At 47.3% G+C, this 21952-nt stretch overlaps 1 protein-coding gene across 5 annotated transcripts in view; it reads left to right on the forward strand.

Annotated features, from left to right (window-relative positions):
- The window catches only part of GTF2IRD1 (GTF2I repeat domain containing 1), a 69791-nt gene that overhangs the window by 42093 nt on the left and 5746 nt on the right, over window positions 1-21952 (forward strand). For 2 of the 5 annotated variants that reach the window (XM_056506883.1, XM_056506885.1), the window contains exons 12-23: window positions 1260-1297; window positions 2943-3023; window positions 4656-4745; window positions 5242-5304; window positions 5741-5806; window positions 7880-8063; window positions 9165-9223; window positions 10092-10157; window positions 10963-11046; window positions 13332-13515; window positions 14058-14086; window positions 19439-19486. In XM_056506883.1, coding sequence (XP_056362858.1) covers window positions 1260-1297; window positions 2943-3023; window positions 4656-4745; window positions 5242-5304; window positions 5741-5806; window positions 7880-8063; window positions 9165-9223; window positions 10092-10157; window positions 10963-11046; window positions 13332-13515; window positions 14058-14086; window positions 19439-19486 — 992 coding nt within the window. The remainder of the gene's footprint in view (window positions 1-1259; window positions 1298-2942; window positions 3024-4655; window positions 4746-5241; window positions 5305-5740; window positions 5807-7879; window positions 8064-9164; window positions 9224-10091; window positions 10158-10962; window positions 11047-13331; window positions 13516-14057; window positions 14087-19438; window positions 19487-21952) is intronic. The other 3 variants (XM_056506884.1, XM_056506887.1, XM_056506886.1) reach the window with 2 other exon arrangements.

Consider the following 21952-nt stretch of genomic DNA (forward strand, 5'->3'; position numbering starts at 1 on the left):
CCAGTTTCCTTCATTCTTAATTCAGTGGAAGCAAGGTGTAATTTAGCCTTTAAAATCACTTTAAGGAAGAGAGTTAGTGCAGTAGTTTACAGGATTATGAACTGCTATAAGAGAGGGAACCTCCTCCCAGCCTTGCTTCACACAAATGGAGTGCAGAATGCTCCTCAGTTCCTCTGGCACAAAGCCTCATGCCCAGCACTGACAGCTCCACCAGGTGGGGCTTCAGACAGAGCTGTGTGGCTGCTAGCCTGAGCAGGTCAGGACAGGGAAATGAGGAACTTGTCAGTCTGTCCTGGTTTGAAAGGCAGGTGTCTGCTAAGGAAGGCAGGAGCTTCTCTTGAAAGGGAAAATGTAAACCCCCTCTGTCTAAATTATTGTAATTTTCCAAATTCCTTTGGTGGAAGGTTTATTGGCCTGAAGCAGGAGAGTTTAAAACCCTTCCCAAGGTTCCCAGGTAGTATATGCAGACTAGACCAATGATCCTTTCTGCCTTTCCACATTTAGGAAGAACATTTCAAGAGCACTCCTGGCTTGTTTTGTGGTTTGTTCTGCTGATGCTCCTGAGTGGATTTAAGCAGGCAAGAAGTGCTTTTGAACATCCCTCCTGAGCCAACAGGTGCTGGCTCAGAAGGATTTTCCTTCCCCCTGCAGGACCAACACTGAAGGAGAGCATTTTCCAGAGTGGTTCCTTGGGTCCCTTAACACAGAGCTGTGGTTGTTCAAGAGACAAGAAAGCACATGCACCCTGAGAATGCACAATAATCTCATTTGGATGCAGAGCAACTTGTGTAAATTCCTGAATATGTGAACTTAACTGTAGATGAGAGTTTGGGATAGTGCCCAGTTTTCAGTGAAAAAAAGCTTTGAACAGAATAAATATTTACCAAATCAATTGATTTTTCCTTTTCCCCTTTTTTTATTACCTCCATGAATAACCACATTGTAGTAACACTTATGCACTGCTCTCTGTCACAGAGGGGTGGAGCCAACAAAGTTTTGGGCTTAAAAACAACCCCTGTAGTTTTCAGGAGTGTAGAGGCAGGAGTGTATAGTTTTTGGGTGTGTAGAGGCAGGGCTGCCACCAGCAAGGTGCAGGACCAGGGGGGGTGAGAGAGCTGGGTTTATTTGCAGAGAAACAAGCAGACCTTGCAGCCAAGGCAGCATTTCTCCCTCCTGCAGGATCCCTCCACACCTCTGGGTTTTAAGCTCTCTCTTTCCTTGCACCATGACCACCTTTCTTGTCTGCCTTTCCCTTTCAGGTCTGAGAAGTGTAATGTTTCTGAAGGCTGTGAACCAGGTGAGGAATAATTCATTTTCTCTGGCAAGACTAGGGAAACATGCCTGCAAAGTAACTTGGATGTGTGACACTAGTTGCCTAGTGCAGTTCTCTAAGGACTTTATCCCCATCTGATTGATGCAGAGGTGGAGGCTCTTAGCCTCTGACCCTCCAGCTGGGGCCTAAAAATGTGTTAATTCAAATAATGAGACTTAAGCATGTGCTTAAATGCAAAGCTAAGGGAAGTCTTCATTCTCTGAGTTCCTGCAGTGTGGGTATTCTGAGCACCATGAATGAAAAGGAAATGCTTTTCCACAGATATAGGGGCTTGGACCCATTGGAACAGCACTCCAAGCCATGCTGCCTTTCCAAGCTGCAGGCTGGGGCTCAGCACCTTGCAGTGGATCTATCCCACCCCAAGGGAGGAAATTTATCTTGAGAGAAGAGGGAGCTGTGCTGGGGACTGTGGGCAGCCTCCTCCTGGGGCAGCTGCTCAGCACAGGCTGGGTTTAAACCACACTGAACTTCACCAGGGGCAGCTGGTCTCACCTTGGTGTGATGCAGCTTCACTCAGCCCTCTGAGAACAGGGGCAAGTTCCAGCCATGAGTGTGGGAGCATGAAAATTGCAGGGAGCCTCCCACTGGAGACAGCTCCTCCAACACCTCTTGGTGACCCAGTTCATTCTAAGTGAAGAAAGCCAGGAAATGAGCATTTAACAAGGTCCAGCTGCCAGTTTGAGGGCACCAACAGCTGTTGGCAGCCAGGCTGCTGGCAGAGCCAAGCCCACAGGTGTCCTTTGGGTACCTGCATGGCTGGATGCTGCTGGGCCACTGGACTGAAGCCTTGTTGTTGTGGCAAGCTCAGCTGGTGCTGAAGTGACAGCTGGTGACACTTTCCCTGCTGTTGGGAAGGATAAAGATTTGACAGGAAGGTCTCACAAATATGTATGTATAACAGAAGGATTTTTGAATGTAAAATCTGAAGAAGGAATGGAAATGATAGCAAGTTTTAATATAGAAAAAAAAATTGCTGAGCTAGTTTTACTAACTAAGAAGGCAAAGAGCAAGTAAGTTGGAGGGAGCTTTTATGACTCTGAGCAAAGAATAAATCCACCTAAAAAAAAAAAGATGTTTTTACCAAGCAAAAAGATTTTCACAAACAAGAAAACCAATGTTGCAAGTAAAAGAAAGTTCTCAAAACTTTCCACTGTAAAAAAACTAAAAAACAACTTCTAGCTTAAACTGTAACACACTTTTAGTAATTAAAAATTAGCAACATGAATATAGTAATGTTAGTAGTTAGAATAAGCTGTAAGTAATAGTAAAAATGTTAATTAAAAAATAGTAACACGAATATAGTAATGTTGGTAGTTAGAATAAGCTATAAGTAACAGTAAAAATGTTAATTAGTTATTTTGTAATAAAATACACAGCAAAAAAGAAAATATAATGCTTTGTAACATAAATAAAACCAAACTTCAAGACACACAGCTTGCCTACAACCAGCAGCTATAGACTCACCCACAACCCAGAGCTCCTGTAACCTCATCTGTGCAATAAACAGCATCTTAAGAGCTGTCTGAAGTGTCCAGCTCTGACTCCCTGCCCTGGTGCTTGCTGGGCAGCTTGCTGGACCCTCTGGCCACTGCCTTGCCTTTCCCCATAGGTACCTCAGGAGAGCTGGGTGGGATCAGGCAGATCAAACTGGAGCCAGAGGAGCTGAACATCATCCAGATCACTGTTCCAGGTACTGCTGGGGTGCCCTGTGCAGGCTGCCACGTCAGCTTTCACATCTGGCTGTGGGAGGAGGCATTTGCAGGGTGTTTCCCTGCACATAAGGGTCCCTCACATCCCTGCCATGGTCCTCCTTACTGACACAGGAGCATAGGGAGGCTCCTGGGAGCACTGGAAGGTGTTTTAGGGCTCTTTGTTGTTTTTCTCTCTCCTTCATTGCTTTCCTATCTTGCCTTCCCCCTGGAGAAAGCAAGCCTGGTTTGCTGCTTTGCTTCCTGTGGAGGATCCCAGGTATTGAGTACAGGATGCTTTTGAAGAGGTCCTTCATTGGGAAAACCAGCCTGGTTTTGAAGAGTTCATAAAACCAGGTCTAATAGTAGGCAGGTTTAATATTACACACATGCTGAAAATGTGTTGGAATTGTTGATGCTGATGGGGGAAATTCCCCAGATTTCTGCTCAGGGAGCTCAGTGGCCATGGGCTGTGATGGAGATGCTTGAGGGACAGCTGGGAGAGTCAGATTTCCACTTAGCTGTGCTGGGCAGTGCAGCAAATGTTAGGATGGTCCTCAGGGTTCAATGAATGGGTTATTAGCAGTTTGCATTTTCAGTGTACTTTACAACCATTCATTAACCAACTCCACAGAGTGAGGGCAGTGACAGAACTCTGACATGCCTGAGGGTGAGGGATTCAGGGACAGTGGTGACACCAGGCCCCACCACACCAGTGCCATCCCTGTTGCACCCAAACTGCAGCAGTCCCCTTAGGGAGGTGAGAGTTGAGGAGCCACTCCAGGATTGGTGTAGAATGAAATCATCTCTGGTTACTACAGGGGAAGGAGAAGGAACAAGCTATAGTGGTAGATCATTTTCTTTTCCAACTTGGCAGCTAATGGAAAAGAAAGTTAATACATGATAAGCTGGAAGCCCATGGGAGAAGTGGGAAGAATTACCACTTGTCCAGTGCCAGGGAGATCATACCTCAGGTCCAGAGTCCACCTTTTCTTGCCTTATTTGAAGACTGAGTTCAATCAGAGGGAATACAGCTGAAGGCAAGAGGAGGATTAATAGAAAAGAGGTGCTCACCTGCAGGGAGGAATTGGTGAAATTGAGATTATTTATCCTGTGAGGTAGAAGTGAGCAGATGGAAGTATATAAACTAGCTGAAGCTTCATTTAAAGCTGACTTTGGGTGGGTCTTTGAGGGCATTGGACAGTCTGGCACTTGGGGAGACAGGTTTAATGTAAGGGAAGCCAAAAGGGGGTTGATTTTATTGAGGAAGGCAGCATTAGTGGAACTGTTTCTTTCCATACAGTAGCTAAATCAAGCAGCATTAGCTTTTTAAGTCAAAACTGAGTGTCTAGATGGAATTAAGCCAAGTAAATAACTTGAACTAGTTCTGCTCTTCACCTTCTGTGGAAGTTAGGAAGAGATTTTTATTCTTTCCGTCTGACTGAGAGGTCAGGTCTGTGTCAGGGATGAGCTCTGGGTGGTTCTGGGAGGAAGGAGGCAGATGCATCCCCAGAGCACTTTCTGGTAGTGTGGGGGGCCCTTTGCTCAGTCCTTGCTGATGGCCAGGAGCCTCTGGACCCTGTTTTGGGCCAGTGGCATCAGAGCAGAAGGTGCCCATGGGTTTTTCTCTGCAGACCGATCCCCTGGCTCAGTGGAAATGCACGACCCAGTGCCCACACACGTGGCCTCAGATGAATCCAGATACATCCTGGAAACAGCACCAGGTACCAGAATGGAGCACCTGGGGGACTGCAGGGCAGGATGGGTGTTCATGCACCTGTCAAAAACGAGTAAATACTATTTATGATCCAAAGTTGACCAGTTCCAGAGTCTTGGTCTCAATGAGGCCAGCTGGGAGCTCTGGTAGAATAACTGCTGAGTTTTCTGGCACTGCTGTTCCTTCCCATCCTCTTTTCAGCTCCAGCATGCTGCAAACCCAAGCCCCTTTGCCCAGTGCACACCTGGAATTTACCTGCAGGATGTATGCTGGCCCTGTGGCTGCCTTGCTCCTGTTCAGGGAGCCCATGCTGAAGGGTGGGCAGCCCTCTTGTGTGGGAGCACTGGGTTTGCAGCTCTTGGCATGCTGCTGCCAGCCCAGCCTCTGCTGGGACACGTGCTCAGAGCTTAGTGAGGGGAGGCTGGGTGGCTGCAGGGATCTGGAGAGCTCCTGCTCATCTCTTTTCTGGTTTTGCTGGTGCTGCTAACCCTCTTGTTCCTCAGCAGAGACAGAGAAGGGGTCCAGTGAGGAGTCTCGACACGAAGAAAAGCAGATGGAGGGATCAGGTGAGAGCATTGCCCATCATTGCAGGTTTTTGGAAGGATGGATGCACACAGATGTATTTGAGTTTGGGTTTTGTGAGTTTCCTATGTTATCAGCAAAGCCTTTAGCTTTTACTCTTTAGCCTCTGAAACCTCTGCCCACAGAAGGGCACCATGGTGTTCCTGGGCTCTGTCCTCTGCTCTTGTGCTTGAATTTATTTTTCCTTCTATTTTTTCTTTCTTGCTCCTGACTGCTAGCATGGCTCTGTAGCAGGTGCATCCTTGCCCTTCCTTGTTAGGAGATCAGTTTGGAGGCCACTGTCAGAGGACTAGCACTGGTTTGAGGGCATGGAGAGTGGACAGGCAGGGGCTGCTCACCTGCAGTGCTTTCCCCTGGAAGCAGCTGGTTGCTCAGAGCATTTCTCTGTATTGTTTTTTGTTTGTTTGTTTGTTTTTTCAGATGGTATAGGGGACATTTTAAGTCACTTGAGGAAGCAAGTTGAAATTTTGTTCAACTCCCGATACGGTAAGATGGTCATTGACACATGTTCATCATGCCAGGTGCTGTCTTTGTCACCAGCCATTTCCAAACCAGCAGCTGAGTGAAGGTGCAATCTAATTTGTTCCTCTGCTGTCTGCTGGGCTCACAAATTCATTTGAAACCTCCTCCAGCCTTGTTATTGCAGCTCTTCCCCTTGGTTTCCTTGAAGTTGTTTCACTGGCTGCAGCCCAGGAATTGCTGCTGTGACCTTCAGCCTTCATCTTGCAGAGGGAAGGTCCAGAGTGGTTCCCCCATCACTTGTTTGAAGTCTCAGAGAGTGTTTTCCACCACAGGGATCACTGCATGGCTCAGGAATGCTGGTGGCACCGTGGTGGTGGGGCTGGCACTCAGCATGATCTGCTCACCTCTGCTTAGGGAGTTTATTGAACTGAGAGGAAGCACAAGGGAGGTCACACACACATTTTGAGAGCTGGCAGACAGTTTCTGCCACTACAAGGACCAGGAGATGTGGCTCTGCCTGACAGTCCTCAAAAGCTGGGGGCATATCTGAGCTGGTAGAGCCCAATGTGACCAGGGAAGGATGAGGCAGGATGTTCTCAGACAGGACTGGGCACTGGGGATGCAGCTGGGACAGCCACAGTGGCTCTCACTGCTTCCCATGTTACTACAGTAACAGTCATGTCCACACTGATGAGGTGGGGTTTTCAACCTTGTCATGGTTTGACACTGGCCAAACATCAGGTATCCTTGAAAGTTGTTTGCTTACCTTTTTCTGTTACAGTTGGGCAGAGGAGAGGGGGGGAAAAGTAATGAAGGGCTCTAGAATTAAGGACTGAGAGAAAACACTCTTAAGGTAAAACAGGTTCAAATTTAAAGGTATAAAGTAAATTTATTATTAACAGAGCCAGAGGAGGATAATGAGAAGTAAAATATGCCTTTAAAACACCTCTTTTCCCCACCAGCCCCTTCCTGTTTCCCACAGACAGTGCAGGGAGACAGGACAGGGGAGTTTTGGTCAGTTTGTCACTCAAGATCCTCTGTTCTCTCAGGGAGAGGAGTCCTTATTGCTATGCCATGGGGTCCCTCCTACAGGCAAACAGTCTTCCCAGAACTGTTGTGGTGTGGGTCCTCAATCCACAAGGTGCAGTCTTTTAATGCTAGGCTGCTCTAGAAGCAGGGCCCCTCTCTCTATTTGTGTTTCCCACTAGATGACACTTCTCTCATGGGCTGCAGGTGGATCTCTGCATCCCCCATGGACTCCATGCCTTACAGGGGCACAGTTTATTTTACCATGGTCCTCACCATGGCTTGCAGAGGAATCTCAGCTCTGACACTTGCAGCACCTCCTCCCCTCTTTCCTTTCCACTGAGCTTGGTGCTGCCATGCTGTTTCCCTCACATGAAATTTCCTCTTTTTCTCTGGCCAGAAGAAAACCCGCTGCTTGTAGGTACCATTGCCAACAAGTTCCAGTGATTCAAAGATTTCTGCAAGATCCCACAGCTGATTTTGTCACCAACCTCTCTAATTGACCCCATCATTGTCCATCTTCAGAGCCATCAGAGACTGGCTCTGTTGGACATGGTGGAAGCTTCCAGCAGCTTCTCACAGAAGCCACTTCTGTGGCCTTCCCCTGCTACCAAAAACCAGGCTGTGCCAAATCAACACAAAGCTGTTATTTCATTTACCCAACCAGCACTGTTTGGCATGACATGTTTGGTTGCTTTTGGCAGTATTTAGCAGAGCAAGGGGAGCTGCACAGGCTGATGGGGCACCCCCAGGCACATTTTCTGTTCCTCACTTAGCAGAGGGGTTTCCATGGGGGTGAGGATTTGGGGTTCCACTGCATTGTGGGGAGATGCTTGCAGCCTTTATGGGAAGGCAGGCTGTCATAATATAGCAAATGTAAAAGCCAGCTCCAGGTCCAGCATGGCTCTGTCCCTCATCTCATATCTGCCAGTGTCAAGGACATTCCCACGAGGCAAAGACTGACCACAAACTCCCCAAAAACCTCTTTAATCCCTCCCAACACCCCAGGTTGCTTTGCTTAGACCTGACCCAGAGGTCCAGCAAACTAACTGAGCTTGGGTCCCCCTGCAGCGAAAGCCATAGGAATATCAGAGCCAGTCAAAGTGCCCTACTCCAAGTTCCTGATGTACCCTGAGGACCTGTTTGTCGTGGGCCTGCCGGAGGGAATCCTGCTGCGCCGCCCCAACTGCTTCGGGATTGCCAAGCTGAAGAAGATCCTGCAAGCCAGCAACAACATCCAGTTTGTCATTAAAAGGTGAGGAGGAGGGGTGGCTGTGCCTTGGGGGTGTGTGTGTGCTCAGAGCTCCTGCTGCAGTGCAGTGTCCTGGGGAGCACCCATCACTGGTCACCTCCAGTAAATTTGCTTGGTTAGAAGTAGATAAGGGTTGCTGTTGTGTTGGAGCTGTCCATGGAGGTAGTGATGGTGGTGTCATCTGTCCCTTCATGGCTTTTGGGTTTTTAACCTGTTTTTGCAAAGGTTTGGCCACCTCAGCAGGATGGGTGAAGAGACCTTGAAACTTCAGGGTGCCCTGATGTGGAGCAAGGACAGGAGCTGGGAGCCCTGAAGGGTTTTCCTACAGAAAGTGGCTCCAGCTGTGCATATGTGCACATGGGATGCTGCAGACATGAAGAAAGATGCTGACCCTGTGCTGGGGGTCAGGCTGAGGGTGTCATAAGAACTGTGGGAGGGCTGTGAAAGCCACAACCAATGTAATGCAATAGCATTGCCCTGTAAGAGGGAACAGATCCAGCAGAGATGGATTTTAAGATGTCTTATGTATTTTGGGGGCAGTTTCTCACCCAAATGCTGGCACAACCAATGCTGCAGGTGACTGAAACAGAAAATAAATATTGGGAACATCGTAATTTTGTGGTGTCACAACAGCAGCTCTCGAGTCAGCTCAACCATATTTTGGGGTTTCCTCCTGCCCTGATCTCAGATCCACTCCTTTGTGACACAGCTTCAGTGCACCCTGTTAACAAGACCTCACTATGCAGCTTCAGTATTAGGTATCCAAATGGCAATTTTTGGGGTCAATTTTATGTTAAAGGAAGCCATGCACAGCTTCTCCCATCCCTAAGAAACGTTCAGAACCATATCCACCAGAAGTCTGTAGCTGCTGACTTAAGCTGCTCAGTCATCACCTGCTTAATCTCATCCCAAGGAGTGACACATCAGCTCATTAAAGAGCCTGTCAGCATGAAAACTACATCCAGAGTTCTCCTGCTGTGTTGCAGGAGCTTTTAAATGGCATTAGCCAGACAGAGTGAATGGTTTGTGGCTGTAGGAGTGGTGTCCTGAGGTTGCTGGGGCAGGGAGGTCACTCACCTGCCCTCTGCCTGTCCCTTTTTCCAGACCGGAGCTGCTGGCGGAGGGTGTCAAGGAGTCGGTGTCAGACAGCCCAGCAGCCAAAGGTAGGCTGTCCTGGCTTGAGGGACAGGTGTCTGCCAATAAAGGCAGGAGCTTCTCTTTGAAATGGAGAATGTAAACCCCCCTCCTCCAAATTATTATAGTTTTGAAATTAAGGGGCTCTTAGGCAAAGATATGGGAATTAGGAATAACAATTCTTTGCTGGGAAAATAAAAAATAGAAATACAGTATTATAAAGAACAATCCCAAACCCTGCCAGAGTCAGAATCCAAACTGACACCTGTCAGTCAGTCAGGGTGTTGGCACAGTCCCATTCAATGGTGGCTGCATCCTCCTGCAGTGGCAGATGTGGTTCAGCTGGAGCAGTGCTCCTGGAGAAGGGTTCAATTTCCCTCTGAAGGCCCAGGGATGATGTGCAAAGGTCTGGTTTTCCTCTTCCAGTGAAAGAGGCTGCTTTGGTGTTCAAAATCTGTTCTTATCTGGGTAGGAAAGACTTGGCTCCTCCCCCTGGCTGGAGCATCTCCCAGTGGGATGATGGAATTTTATCAGTCATGCACTGGGACTCAATGGGCCATTAGCAGATGATATCTCCTGGAGGGAGGATTGGCTGTGGAAAAGATAAAGATGATTGCCCCAGCTGGTTTAAAGATGGCCCATTAGCAGATCATATGTGCCAGGAGATAAGGATCACTGCCCCACCCAGCCCCAACAGTTGGGGACAGAATCCACATTTCTGGCCACATCAACCCAACACATAGGCTCAGACCCCAGCTGGGCTGTAAGGTCTAGGTAGGAGAGGAGTGAGAGTGGTTTCCTACAGCCTTCCCACCTTGTTTTCTGGCTGGAACCCCCTCCCATGCACCCCCTTGGCAGCACTGTGGATCCTAATTGCTCTTCTCTCCCCTGTCTCAGCCGCCGACGAGAGGGACTCGAGCGAGGCGCTGCTGGAGGACGCTGTGAAGAGACAGGGCTTTCAAGGTGGGGGGCTGGAGCCAGGGCTGGGGCTGAGCAGAGCCCCTGGCCCGCTCTGCAGGCTGCAGGGGACACACCTGGGAAGGGAGTGCTGCAGTGGTGGGGCTCGGTGGGTTGGCAGAGGAGCAAGACAAGGCTGGGGATAAGGAGAGAAGGAGGTGGGATGAGAGGATGCAAAGCACAGGCAACGAGAAGGAAAGATGCACAGGCAGTCCCAGAGGTCCAAGAAGAGGTTTGAAGCACTCTTCATGGTGCCCTAATTAACCAGCTTGGCTTATCTCCCTGTCTGACCTTGTGGGATGCATAACTAAGTTACCAAGCCTAGGGGTTTGCCTTTTCTGGGGCTTTTTCCACCTGTGTGATGTTTGTATAAATGCCACTCTTCAGCCCCAGCATGGTGGCTCCCTTGGGGGACAGTGATGGTGAGAAGCCTGTGTGCTGGACAGGCAAGTGCTGCCCTGCTCTTCTTGGGCCCTGGGGGCCTGTGCACGTTTGCACAAGGATGAGGAGCTTTTTCAAAGCCTTTGGCTTCTCTGAGAGGCTTTGGAGTGTGTTATATTTTAATGCCAGTAATTATCACAACTGAATCTTCAATTTCACGTGGCTTTTATTCTTAGCAAACAGGCAAGGGAAAAATAACCCAACATATTTCTGTTTAGATTATTTTTAAGGACTTTGAATGACCCACTCCACAGATTAGCTAATTGCTAGATAAGGGCTTTCCTATAATTAGAAAATGGCATTACTTAAAAGTCACAGAGTGCCTTTTAATATACCAGCAGAAATCTATAATTGTTTCTTTATTTTACAGAAAATTATGATGCCAGGCTTTCCAGAATAGACATTGCTAATACACTGCGGGAACAAGTCCAGGACCTGTTCAATAAGAAATATGGTGAGAAACCAGGCTTGGTTTATTCCCCCCTTACTCTCTCCTAATTGGTTTTCTTTTCTCTTTATTTCTCCCCTCTGCTCCTGGTTCCTTCTTGCCAGATATTTTATCTCATCTCCCCCTTGAGCTTAGGAGGGCCAGGAGGGAATGGCAGATCTGGGATTTGGTGCTGTTTGCTGCAGGAGCTGTGGGAACACAGGAGTGGTGGGAGGCTGGGAAGGGAATAGGAACAGGCTGTAGAGAGTGCTGGGGGACAGGAAGATGCTGCTGCTCCTGTTCCTAGAGCAGGGAGATGCTATTATCCTCATGTTGTTAAGGAATGTTATAAACACCCAGTTTAGTGTTCACACTGAAGCACTGCAAACCATGCACTGTTCATTCACTTGTCCTTCCCCTCTCCCTCTCCTTGTGCTGGGTTGGAGAGGAGACTTGGAGACACAAAGGGTGAAAATCACATATTGAGATATGAGTTTACTGGAAACAGCAATGGAATAAGAAAACAAACAGTAACAGCAACAACATCAATGGCAGAGGGAACCAGCCCTACCTGGCCACTCCCTCTGCCACACTCACCAGAAGGGACCCCTTCCCTCATTCCTGGAAAATGATGTGAGGTGATACAGAATAAGCTCTAGCTCCTAGCCTTGCCCTCTCCTGGCTACTGCAGAAATTAACTCTGTCCTGGCCAGAACCCCTTAGCCTGGAGAAAAGGAGGTTCAGGGGAAGCCTCATCACTCTTTACAACTCCCTGCCAGGAGGATGCAGCCAGGTGGGAGTTGGTCTCTTCTCCCAGGATACCACTGACAGAATGAGAGGACACAGCCTTAAGCTTCACCAAGGGAAGTTTAGGCTGGACATTAGGAAAAAATTTTCCACAGAAAGAGTGATGGGACATTGGAATGATCTGCCCAGGGAGGTGGTGAAGTCACCATCCCTGCATGTGTTTAAAAAAAGACTGGATGTGGCACTGAGTGCCATGGTCTAGTTGATAAGGTGGTGTTAGGTCATAGGTTGGACTTTATGATCTCAAAGATCTTTTGCAATCTAGTTAATTCTCTGGTTCTGTGATGGGGAGTGTGATACACCCACTCAATCCTCTGCTGTCTGGCACAGGTGTCAATGAGACTATTTTTGAAACAAGTCCCACTGCCCAGCTCAATTCTTTCAGTGTGCCCTGTTACCACAGGACCTGCTTTTCAAGGCACAGGATGGTGTTCCAGGCAGTGGCATGTCATTTCATCAGGGTCCTGTAGTTGTCCAGGGGGGAACTTCCAAACCACTGGAGCCAAGAATTTCCCCCAAACTTAGTCCATTTTCTACCACATTCCATGCCACTCATGGCTATCCATCCTTGGGGCAGATCTCTGAATAACTTTCCTAGAAATCTCTTTCTTGACTCTAAATATGGTGTGAACCACACTGAGGAGACCTGGCAGAGACATCAACAAGTGCATGGTTTTCTTAACATGCAATTATAACAGGCCTGATGGAGAAAAAGGAGGGGGAAGGTTGGGGAGAATCATGCCCTGTTTCCCCCCACAGGCTGGGTACAATTATTGATGATTTCCCAGAGGTAGCACCCAAGGTCAGGGCAGGGGGACAACACTGAGCACCTATCCCAAACGAGCCTCATGGCCCCTGATGTTACAAACTGCCATCCCTCAGTGCAGCAGTAAAGCAATCCTGAGCCCTCTCCCTGCTCTGAACAGGAGCCCCATGAGGAGCTCATGGTTGCTAAATGGGAGCATATACAGGATTGGCCACCACAGCCATGTGAACAAACCAAGCAATGCTGTGACCATTGGTTCTGTACCTAATCACCTCTGAGTCCCAGCCATACCCCCTCCAGGCTACTGCAAAAATTAACCCTGGCCACAACCAGGACACACCATTTCCTAGGCAGGAGTAAGTCTTGTCCAGGTACTTGCAAGGAAATATGCAGCCTCAATCCCACAGCCAGACCTAAGGGAGGGAACATACCTGTGGAGTTATCTCCAAATAACATCCCAAAGCAAAGAGTAGCAGCTCTCCATCCCTCCCACTGCAGTGCATGGGCATCATCCTGCAGGATGGTTCCTCTCCTCAGCCCCATGAGCTCTGCACACATGTGCCTGTATTTGGACCCCTGCACTGAAAATGCTGGTCCCTGATCTAATGCTGACCTGGTGCCTTGAGCAGCCTCCCCACACTGTGCTGTGCCTTGGTAGGGCTGGGGATACAGGCAGAGCTGCAGCAGAAGTGGCATCCCCTGCACACTCACTACTTCATTACCCCCACTTCTTTCCTAGGTGAGGCCTTGGGGATTAAATACCCTGTGCAGGTGCCATACAAGCGCATTAAGAGCAACCCAGGCTCGGTGATCATCGAGGGATTGCCTCCAGGGATCCCCTTCAGGAAACCCTGCACCTTTGGCTCCCAAAACCTGGAGAGGATTCTGGCAGTCGCTGATAAGATCAAGTTCACGGTGACTCGGTATGTGGTGAGAGCTGTCAGCCATCCTGTGGAGCCAGGGGGGGACACAGGGACCCCACCTCAGGCTGCCCTGCAGCCCCATTGGGGCAGATCTGTAAATGCCTCCAGTACCCCAGGACAGCAATTAAGGTGGAGCTAATGGCTGATCAGAAAGGAACCACTCCTGCTTGCTTCCCATCCACTGCCTGAGCAGAGGTAGGAGAAAAAGGTGCTTGGTGTGATTGATTTCCAGGCAGAGAAATCTCAGCCCCTTTTTTAGGAGGCTTGAGACAGATTGTTGCTGATGCAGGGCAGTGCTCAGAGCCCTGCTGTGCTTTAGCACCCCCTGTTCTTGGGGTCCTCTGCCTTTCACTGGCATGAGGCACATCATGCTGCCATGAGCAGGGACCTCACCCCACAGAGCTCCTGTTGGTCCCATGAGTTGTGAGAAGGACAGGCTGATCCCCAGCCTTCCATGGGCAATGGGAGGGTGTTCAGCCCAGGTGTGCTTGCTTCCTGGTACCATTTCACTTTAAATCTCCTTTTTTCCTTATTTTTCACAGGCCTTTTCAAGGACTCATCCCCAAACCTGGTAAGAGATTTTACCTTTTTACCTAAGCAATGCATTGGCTAGGTGTTTAGTGGTGGTCAGGGAGTTGTAAACTGTGGATGGCAAACAATAATTTTATCAGATGGAGGAAGGTTGTTCTGATTTCACTTTCCTGGGCCTCCCATTTTGGTTTTGTTGCTGTTTGGTGCATGTGTTGCCTGGCACAGCTGGCCTCAGCATCACCCATCAGTACTGCTGCTGATGGCTGCCTCATGTTGCCTTGAAATGATGGCATTTTTCAAGAGCTAATCTAGGGCAGGGATCTGTTTTCTGTGTTTAAGAAAGCACCCACTTTCCTAAGTGTTTTCTTAAAATAAATCTGTGTTGTAATGAGCTGGTGGGTTGGGTGAGAGAAGGTCAGGGTAAGGGGTGATTCCCCACTAGGATCCAGGTTGGGCTGCAGCAGCATGGCAGGGTCCACTCCAGCTCATGAACATTCCACAGGTAAATTTAGCAGGGAAGACATAGCAGAGGAGAGGACAGGGTGTCCAGGGTGTGCTCCATACACTGCTCAGAGCTGTGTCCTTCCCTGGGAGTCCCTGCTGTAGCTGGCTCACATTTCTTGGCTGCTCAGAAAAGAGAGCTCCTGTCAGAAACCTGGGTAAAAACCTGCCTGTGTTTTAAAAGTCTGTAATTACAACTGTTGGAAGAGCACAGATGGGTGCAAAGAACCTTGTCATCTTTATTCATGGCTTCCCATTTGCTTGGCCAGCCTCCATGGCAATGGCACAATTTAGGAAAGACAAATATGACAGACAGGAAAACATTTATATGCCCTTATTGGGAATAGCAGAAAGTGTTAGAGCTCTAACAAAAGGTGAGCTGTGAGTAAAATTCAGGCATGGTCCATGTGTTCACTCTTAGGAAAATTCAGGCATGGTCCATGTGTTCACTCCTAGGAAAATTCAGGCATGGTCCATGTGTTCACTTCTGCATCCCTGTGTAGGGCAGGGGGAGTTGCCTCAGTGGAATTTGGCCTTAGACTTGTCTCTTTTGGTCCTAAGCAGCAGCTGGACCTAAAATGAGCCCTCATTGAAGCACAAGTTTTGCAGAACTCTACTTTTCCACAGAATTACATGGCTATGTATATGTTCCTCCAGCCACATCTTATCTTTCCATTCCCCTGCTCTGAACAGTATAATTACATTAAGAGATGTTGATCTAACACAAATCACACCATTAACAAAGGCAAATACTCCAGGCTGCTACCTGGCTGGGAGAGACAGCCTGGGAAAAAGAGATGTAGAGGAAATTGATTTTCTTCTCAATGCCCAACATTTTGTCCCTCCTTCTCCAGCTGAATGCTCCCCTCACACACCAGCCTTCTAGCACAAACCCAAAGATGTATTTTATATGTCTGTGAGCTCAGCAGGTCACAGCATCCCTGCTAGGCTGGGTCCTTCACTCCCTCTCCTCCCACTGAGGTTTTAAATAAGAGCAGATCCAGGTGAGGGGTTTTTCTTACTTGACATCTCTATTTGTTATTGACAATTTCCCATATTTGCCAAATTTTCAGAGACAGTTTCAGGACTCATATTTTCTAATAGTCAGATTACCACTGGAGTGTCTCTTCCAGAAAAGAGCTGATTGTTTTTTGCCCCTCCTTAATCCCCATTGGCAGCAATTAACCCCTTGTTTGCTTTTCTACCCCACTACACCAAAGTGGTTGGTGGCAATACAGTGATGCAGTCACTGCCTTGACTTTGATTGCTTTTCATCTGCTTGAACAGAATGAATGATCTCCAGCTAGCTATAGGTCACTAAAAATTTAAATTAAAGAGTCTTCTTTTTACCTCAGTATTGTGTAGTGAAGCCCTGTCATGTGAAGTGAAGAGCAGCATGTTTGGCAGAAAAATGAAAATCACTTTTATTTCATAGAGGAGGGTTAAAATGAAAGCAGTAGTTACTCTTAAGTATGGCATTGTAGAGGTCTCTAAAAGCTGGAAAGCTCAGGAGGTAACATCATAAATGTAAGGGAAGCTAATGGGTTTTGTGAATCATTTTGGGTAAAAAATTACATGAGGAGTACAAGTGTTTAGAAAAAAGGGAAATTTAATGTAATTCTGAAAAAAAATCACTTTGGATTTATTTTAGTTGCCTTTAGGTTAAACCTGTAACCTTTTAGGTTAAACCTTTATGGGGTTTAATTTGCTTTAAAGTTGTGCACTTCCTGCATTGCAAAGAGCATTCCCAGTAACTGCAGGCCCACAGATCTCTTTCTTTTGGGGACACCTATTTTTTAAGTGTAACAGAAAACAGGTAAAAGGATTTCAATATAATCTGAGTGCCTCATGTGCTTTTTTTCTCAAGGTAATCTGTAATTAGTATGTTGAGATGGTATTTTCCTCCAATGGGAGGTGGGGGAGTTGCTGCTGCAGAAGCAGCTGAGGGCTGTGTGCCTGCAGGGATGCTGTTTGCTGAAGGAGGTGGATTTTGCAGGGAATGAGGCTCATTTTTGGAAAAAAACCCTTCAGCACTGCAGGTTTGCATCCTCTCAAAGATGGGATAATGGCCCTGAGGCCACCAGTGCATGGCTTTAACCCAGGAGCACAACCCTCCTGGCATCCAGATGTTTTCCCTTTGATTTCCAGTGTCTCTTCTCCATGCTGCTGGTCTGCTCTGCAGAAGAGACCTTCAAAACCCCATTCAAAACCCCTTTTTGATGGCAGCCTGGTCTTTCAGCACTGAACAAGAGTCAGTGAGCAGGGGTGAAGCTCTAGTGCTATAAACACTGCACTTTCCCTTTTGTGTTTTCTTTCCTGAGGCACAGATACAAAACTGGCTTCATATGAGCCTTTGAAAAATACTACCAAGCACAAGTAATCTGGCACACACTCACATGCACACACAAAAAATCTTTCTGTATGTTAATTTTTATGTGCTTTGATTGAAAATGTAGACCAGCTCCATCTGTCCTATTCCCCAGGCTCCCTACCACCATGATAGATTATTTTCCATATTCCAATTAATAAAGTAGGGCACGCAGTGTTATTTAATTAAAAACCCCACACATCCAGGCATCCTTTATATATATATATTTTTATTATTTTTTTTTTTAATCACAAGAGCACAATCCTCCTCAAGACTTTGATGAGATGTGCCTCGCATTGGAAACTCCTAGCAGGAAAAATAGAAAAGAGGAAAGTTGTGATGAGGGCTGAGCAGTCTTGCTCCATCACCATGCAAATTGCTTTTCAAGGTCCATATCCATCTCCCTTCACCCCCCAACCCTTTTTAACCCACCAGCCAGGCCTGGGGTGATTATTTTTGAGTGTTCAACTTGTCACTGTTTCTAGTCTAAAGTGAAAATTCAGGCAGGTTGAATATATGTGTGTGTGTGCATAAAAATATATATTTTTATATGTGGATAATTATGAGGGTTAAAATTCAAGCAGGTGTGAATAGCTGTGGAGCTTCAGAGCCTGTTTATAAGCATGTTTGTGATTCCAATCACCTTTTCTTTCCCTAGCTTTGGTCTCCTGTTCCCATTTGCCTCTGTGTGTGGCATCCTCGCTGTCGAGAGGGCGGCACCATCACCCAGCTCATCCAAACCCCTGTGTTCACTTTGCTCTTTCCTTCCTCCTGCTCTCCACCACCCTCATATCCTGCTGTGACCTTCAGAGACCCCAAGCCCCATTTTTCAGGGTGTTTATCAAACTGAGATGGGTGCCATTCCATCCTGGCTGTAGTGCAGCACGTTGGGATGCACTCCATACCTTGCAGGACAGCTGCCCTGAACCTGGGGATGCTTCCTATGGTTAAGGCTGAATGTCATGTTTGAGTTTACCAGGACGAGAAATTTGAATTACCTTTCTCAAAGTAATTTCATAACAGCACCTTGAAATACCCTTTGAGTTGCTGCCAGCCAAAGGAAATGCCATGCTTCCATTTCTAAACCAGTTCTGAGCCATACTGGAAAGATCCTGCCATATGTTGCTCTCCCTTGCTGCCTGCAGTCTGCCTGTGCTCCTGCCTGCATTCCTCCTTGATGGAAGCCCTGCCAGGACCTTGCTCCCTCTTGGCCTGGGCTCCAGCTTGGCTTTCCCAGCACCAGCATGACCCATCTGTATCTCTCCCCCTTTGCAGCAGTATTCAGTGTGCTGGGTGCTGCCCACAGGGTGTCACCAGTGATTTAGGGATGAAGCTGCAGAGATCATCTCTTATTTTGGGGAGGGATCCTGCAGCATGGCAGTGAGCAGCACTGATGCAACTACTTATGGCAGAGTTTGCCTTCCTGTAGCCCAGGGGTGAAGAGCCCCAGCTCATGTGGGTGTGCACCCAAATCTCAGTGCCCTGAGCAGAACCATGTGTTTTTTCTGTTCCTTTGTGCTGCTGAACTGAAGGCTCTCCTCCCCCATGCAGGGTATCAGCAGAGCTCTGTGCTGCAGTGGCTGCTTTCCTGAGCCTGCTTGAGATGGGGAACACGTATTCTGAGCTAGGTATTTGCAGCTGCTTCAGATTGCTTATGCCTCTGCCTAGGGAATTTGGACACATGCTCCTGCTGTCTCCCCCAGTCCCCTTCAGTTTGCTGGTGTCAGCTCACTGCAGTTTGGCATCAAGAGCCTCCCCTCTGAGCCCCTTCCTTACCCTGGTGCTGCAGCCCTGACCTCCTCACCAGCTCTCCCTGTGGCTGTGACTTCAGCAGGATGAGCCATTCATTCCTCCTTTGCCCATCATGCAAATCCTGGCCATAGTCCCATCCCTGCTGGTTTTCCACAGGAAAATTAATTTATTTTATATTTCTTTTTATGTTTCCTATTTTCTTTTAATTTCTTTTTATCTTCATTTTATATTAATTTCTATTATTTCTTTTAATTTCTTTTTATGTCACTCATAACTTTGGAGTCAATGGCAAGCACCAGCCTCTCCTTAGAGATTCCTTTTGCTCCCATTTCTCCTGTTGATGCAGAACTGACAAGATTTCCCTCTTTGCTTTTCGTCTGCTTTTAACCTGAGAATTTTTTTTTCCTCCTCTGGCACTGGAACAGCTGTGCAACACAGCTGCTGCTGCTCTGGCACATGCCATAAATGCTGCCATTTGGCCATCCATGCTTATGCACACGTGGACCTTGAACTGCTCAGGAGAGTGGCCCAGCCAAAGGGTTCTTGCAGGCTGAAGCACATTCCAGCAGAGCAGGTCCTGCTATGAGGTGGAGAGCCCAGCTCACCAGTAAATAACTTGCCCAGCAGTTATTAGCTACTGTGCCAAGGGACCAGAGGAGTTTTAATCCTGGGTTTTGCTTTTGTTTGTAACCAAGAAACCAAGCTGCAGCACTCATGGATCTCTTTTTCTTTCTCTTTTGTGTTTTTTGTCTTCCATTAACTGTGCTGTAGCCCCTAGACGGATTACATCTTTGGAAAAAGCCTATGCTGCTTTGAATGGTACGTAGCTCAGTTGATGCATCGTAGATGGTAGCAGACAAGAAATGCATTTGTCTTTCAATATGGGAATGAAAATGTCTAAACCCCCCAAATTTCAGGTACTGTTTTTCCCTGTTGCTCTGTTTCCCTGTGATATCCAGAACTGAATGATACAGTGTTTTATTGTTGTTATTAATCCTTTCTGCATTTCTAAGCACTGTTGCTGTGGTCCCTCAGCATCAATGGCATCACTCCAGCCAAACGAGCCTGCCTTGTTCTTCCCATCCTTCATCCATGTGTCCCAGCAATTAATTTATTACAAATCCACTTGCCATTCATAAGGAGCTTCCATGGATTTGGGTTGGGGTTTTTCTTGCTTTGCTGTAACACCCACTCTGGGTCAGGGTTGGTGTGTAGCCATGAAGGCTCTGGGGATGGAAGATGTGGACTGATGTGCAGGAGTAAGGAAGAGCTCACCTGCCTGTGCCTGTGGCAGGGCACAGCACAGCTGCAGCAGATCCAGCCTTAGTGCCAGCAGCTGGGATTGTGGCTCTGGGTCTAGGTGTTAATTGCTGCTCACAAGTTGATAGCTCTGGTTTGAAAACATGCATATGTGAAGCTAATTCAAACTGCATTTAGACCTGAGTTACTGCAGAATAGCCTCAGTAAAGTCAGCACATTTATTCCAGATTTACACAGGGGTATAACTGAATTGCAGCCATGGAAGCTGGAAGGGGAAAGAATCCTCTTAGGATTCAGGCTGCTGTAAGGAGCCTGCCTTCATCCTGCTGGCTGATTATCTCTTTGATGATCTGGCATTGTGTGCAGAAGGGATCTGAGCCATGTTCTCAGGGGGATGTGTTGGGCAGTGACAGTTTTCCTGATGAAATGGGCTTCACAACAAGTGTTTGGGTAACAGGAGGTTGTTACTCCATGAGCAGTGGCTGAGTGGAGGACAGGCATCCCCTTGAGCAGCATTTGAGGGTACAGGTGGTGCCATGGGAAGGAAGAAGGCTCCATTGGGTGGGTATCCTGCCCAGCTATGCTGTGGCTTCACCCCTGAGATAAGGTTCTGCACATGACATCATGAACACAGACAGAACTATTATTTATCCATGGGATATCTTGGATTTGGTTTTGTGTGGATTTTTTGAGTCACTAGAAGAATAAGCAGTAGTTTGGATTCTATTGCCCAACAGCAGACACCTAAACCTCAGTTTTAATAATTACTAAAAGTAGCTTGGTGTCTCTCAAAAAAATGTTAAGCTCTGACAAGTCCTATAGAAAAAAAGTGGTGCTTTAAAAATGTAACCACTTGTATGTCAATGACTGTGGGGTGCAGAGGTGCTGACTCAGGCAAGCAGAATGGGGGGAAAAAAAGTTAATCAACCAGCTACTATTTTAATTTAAAAAAAAAAAGCTAACACAGACCTGAAGCCAGCAGCATGGATAAACTTGATTTATTGGAAGGATTCAGCACATTTCAGGAGGACTAGTGGCTTCCTTGATTTACTCCTCAACTTGATTAACTCCCAAACCCAAATGGGTAAAGTCAAAGGGAGATGGAAATCCCTGTTGCCAGGGCACAGAGGGGTAAGTCCCTGGGAAGCAGTGCCACTGGCCAGAGGCTCCTCTTTGGCTTCACTGTTATGCATGCTCAGTTCCAGGATTTTCATGACATTGGTTTATGTCCTGGGATAGGAATTTGGGAGTAGTGCCCACCTCAAGGTGGAAAAAACAAGATCCCTTGGGATCCCCTTGTTTCTTGCACTTGGGGCATGAGTGGAAAGGAAAGACTTGCTGCATTTTTCAGTCCCAGAGAATTAAATGAGTGAGAACACTGAATTTGGTGTGTCTTTGTCTGCTACCATCTACACATCCATACAGGTACAGATATAGAGCCCACAAACTGAGCATTGATGACAAGGAAGTCACAGAGGGAGCCCACAGGGCTGTGCCCTCTGCTCTGCCATGGCCTCCAGAGTGGCACCACTTAGAAATCTTCATCTACTGTATTTATGTTTTGCTCCATGCCATTCAAGCTGCTTTGTTGCCATTTCTGGATTTGAAGCACAACTTGCCCCTGAGCTCTCTGCAGAAAGTTCTTGGGTTGGTTTTTTGGTGTTTTTTTTGGGGTTTGTTTGATTTTTGTTTTTTTTTTTTTGTGTATGTGTGTGTAATATCCAGATAAAGCAGTTGTTTTCCAGGTGTAGAAGAGACTTTTTTGAGGCTGGTGCAGAGGTTTGAGGTTGCCAGTTTCTCTCCAGCACCCACAGCAGCAGAGTGGCTGAGATGTGGGATGGGGGTTTTGTTGCCTGGAGTGCTGAGCACTGAGATCAGTCTCATGCAGGGAGCAGAGACTTGCAGTGGATTTTCACCTTGCATTTAAAACAAAACTTCAAGCCATGTGCTTGCTTGAAACCAAAACAAAAATCATATGATGGCTCAAAATAGTAAAAAATCATAATCATGTGATTGCTCAAAATG

This window comes from Oenanthe melanoleuca, chromosome 19 (assembly GCF_029582105.1).
Source record: "Oenanthe melanoleuca isolate GR-GAL-2019-014 chromosome 19, OMel1.0, whole genome shotgun sequence".
Taxonomy (NCBI): domain Eukaryota; kingdom Metazoa; phylum Chordata; class Aves; order Passeriformes; family Muscicapidae; genus Oenanthe; species Oenanthe melanoleuca.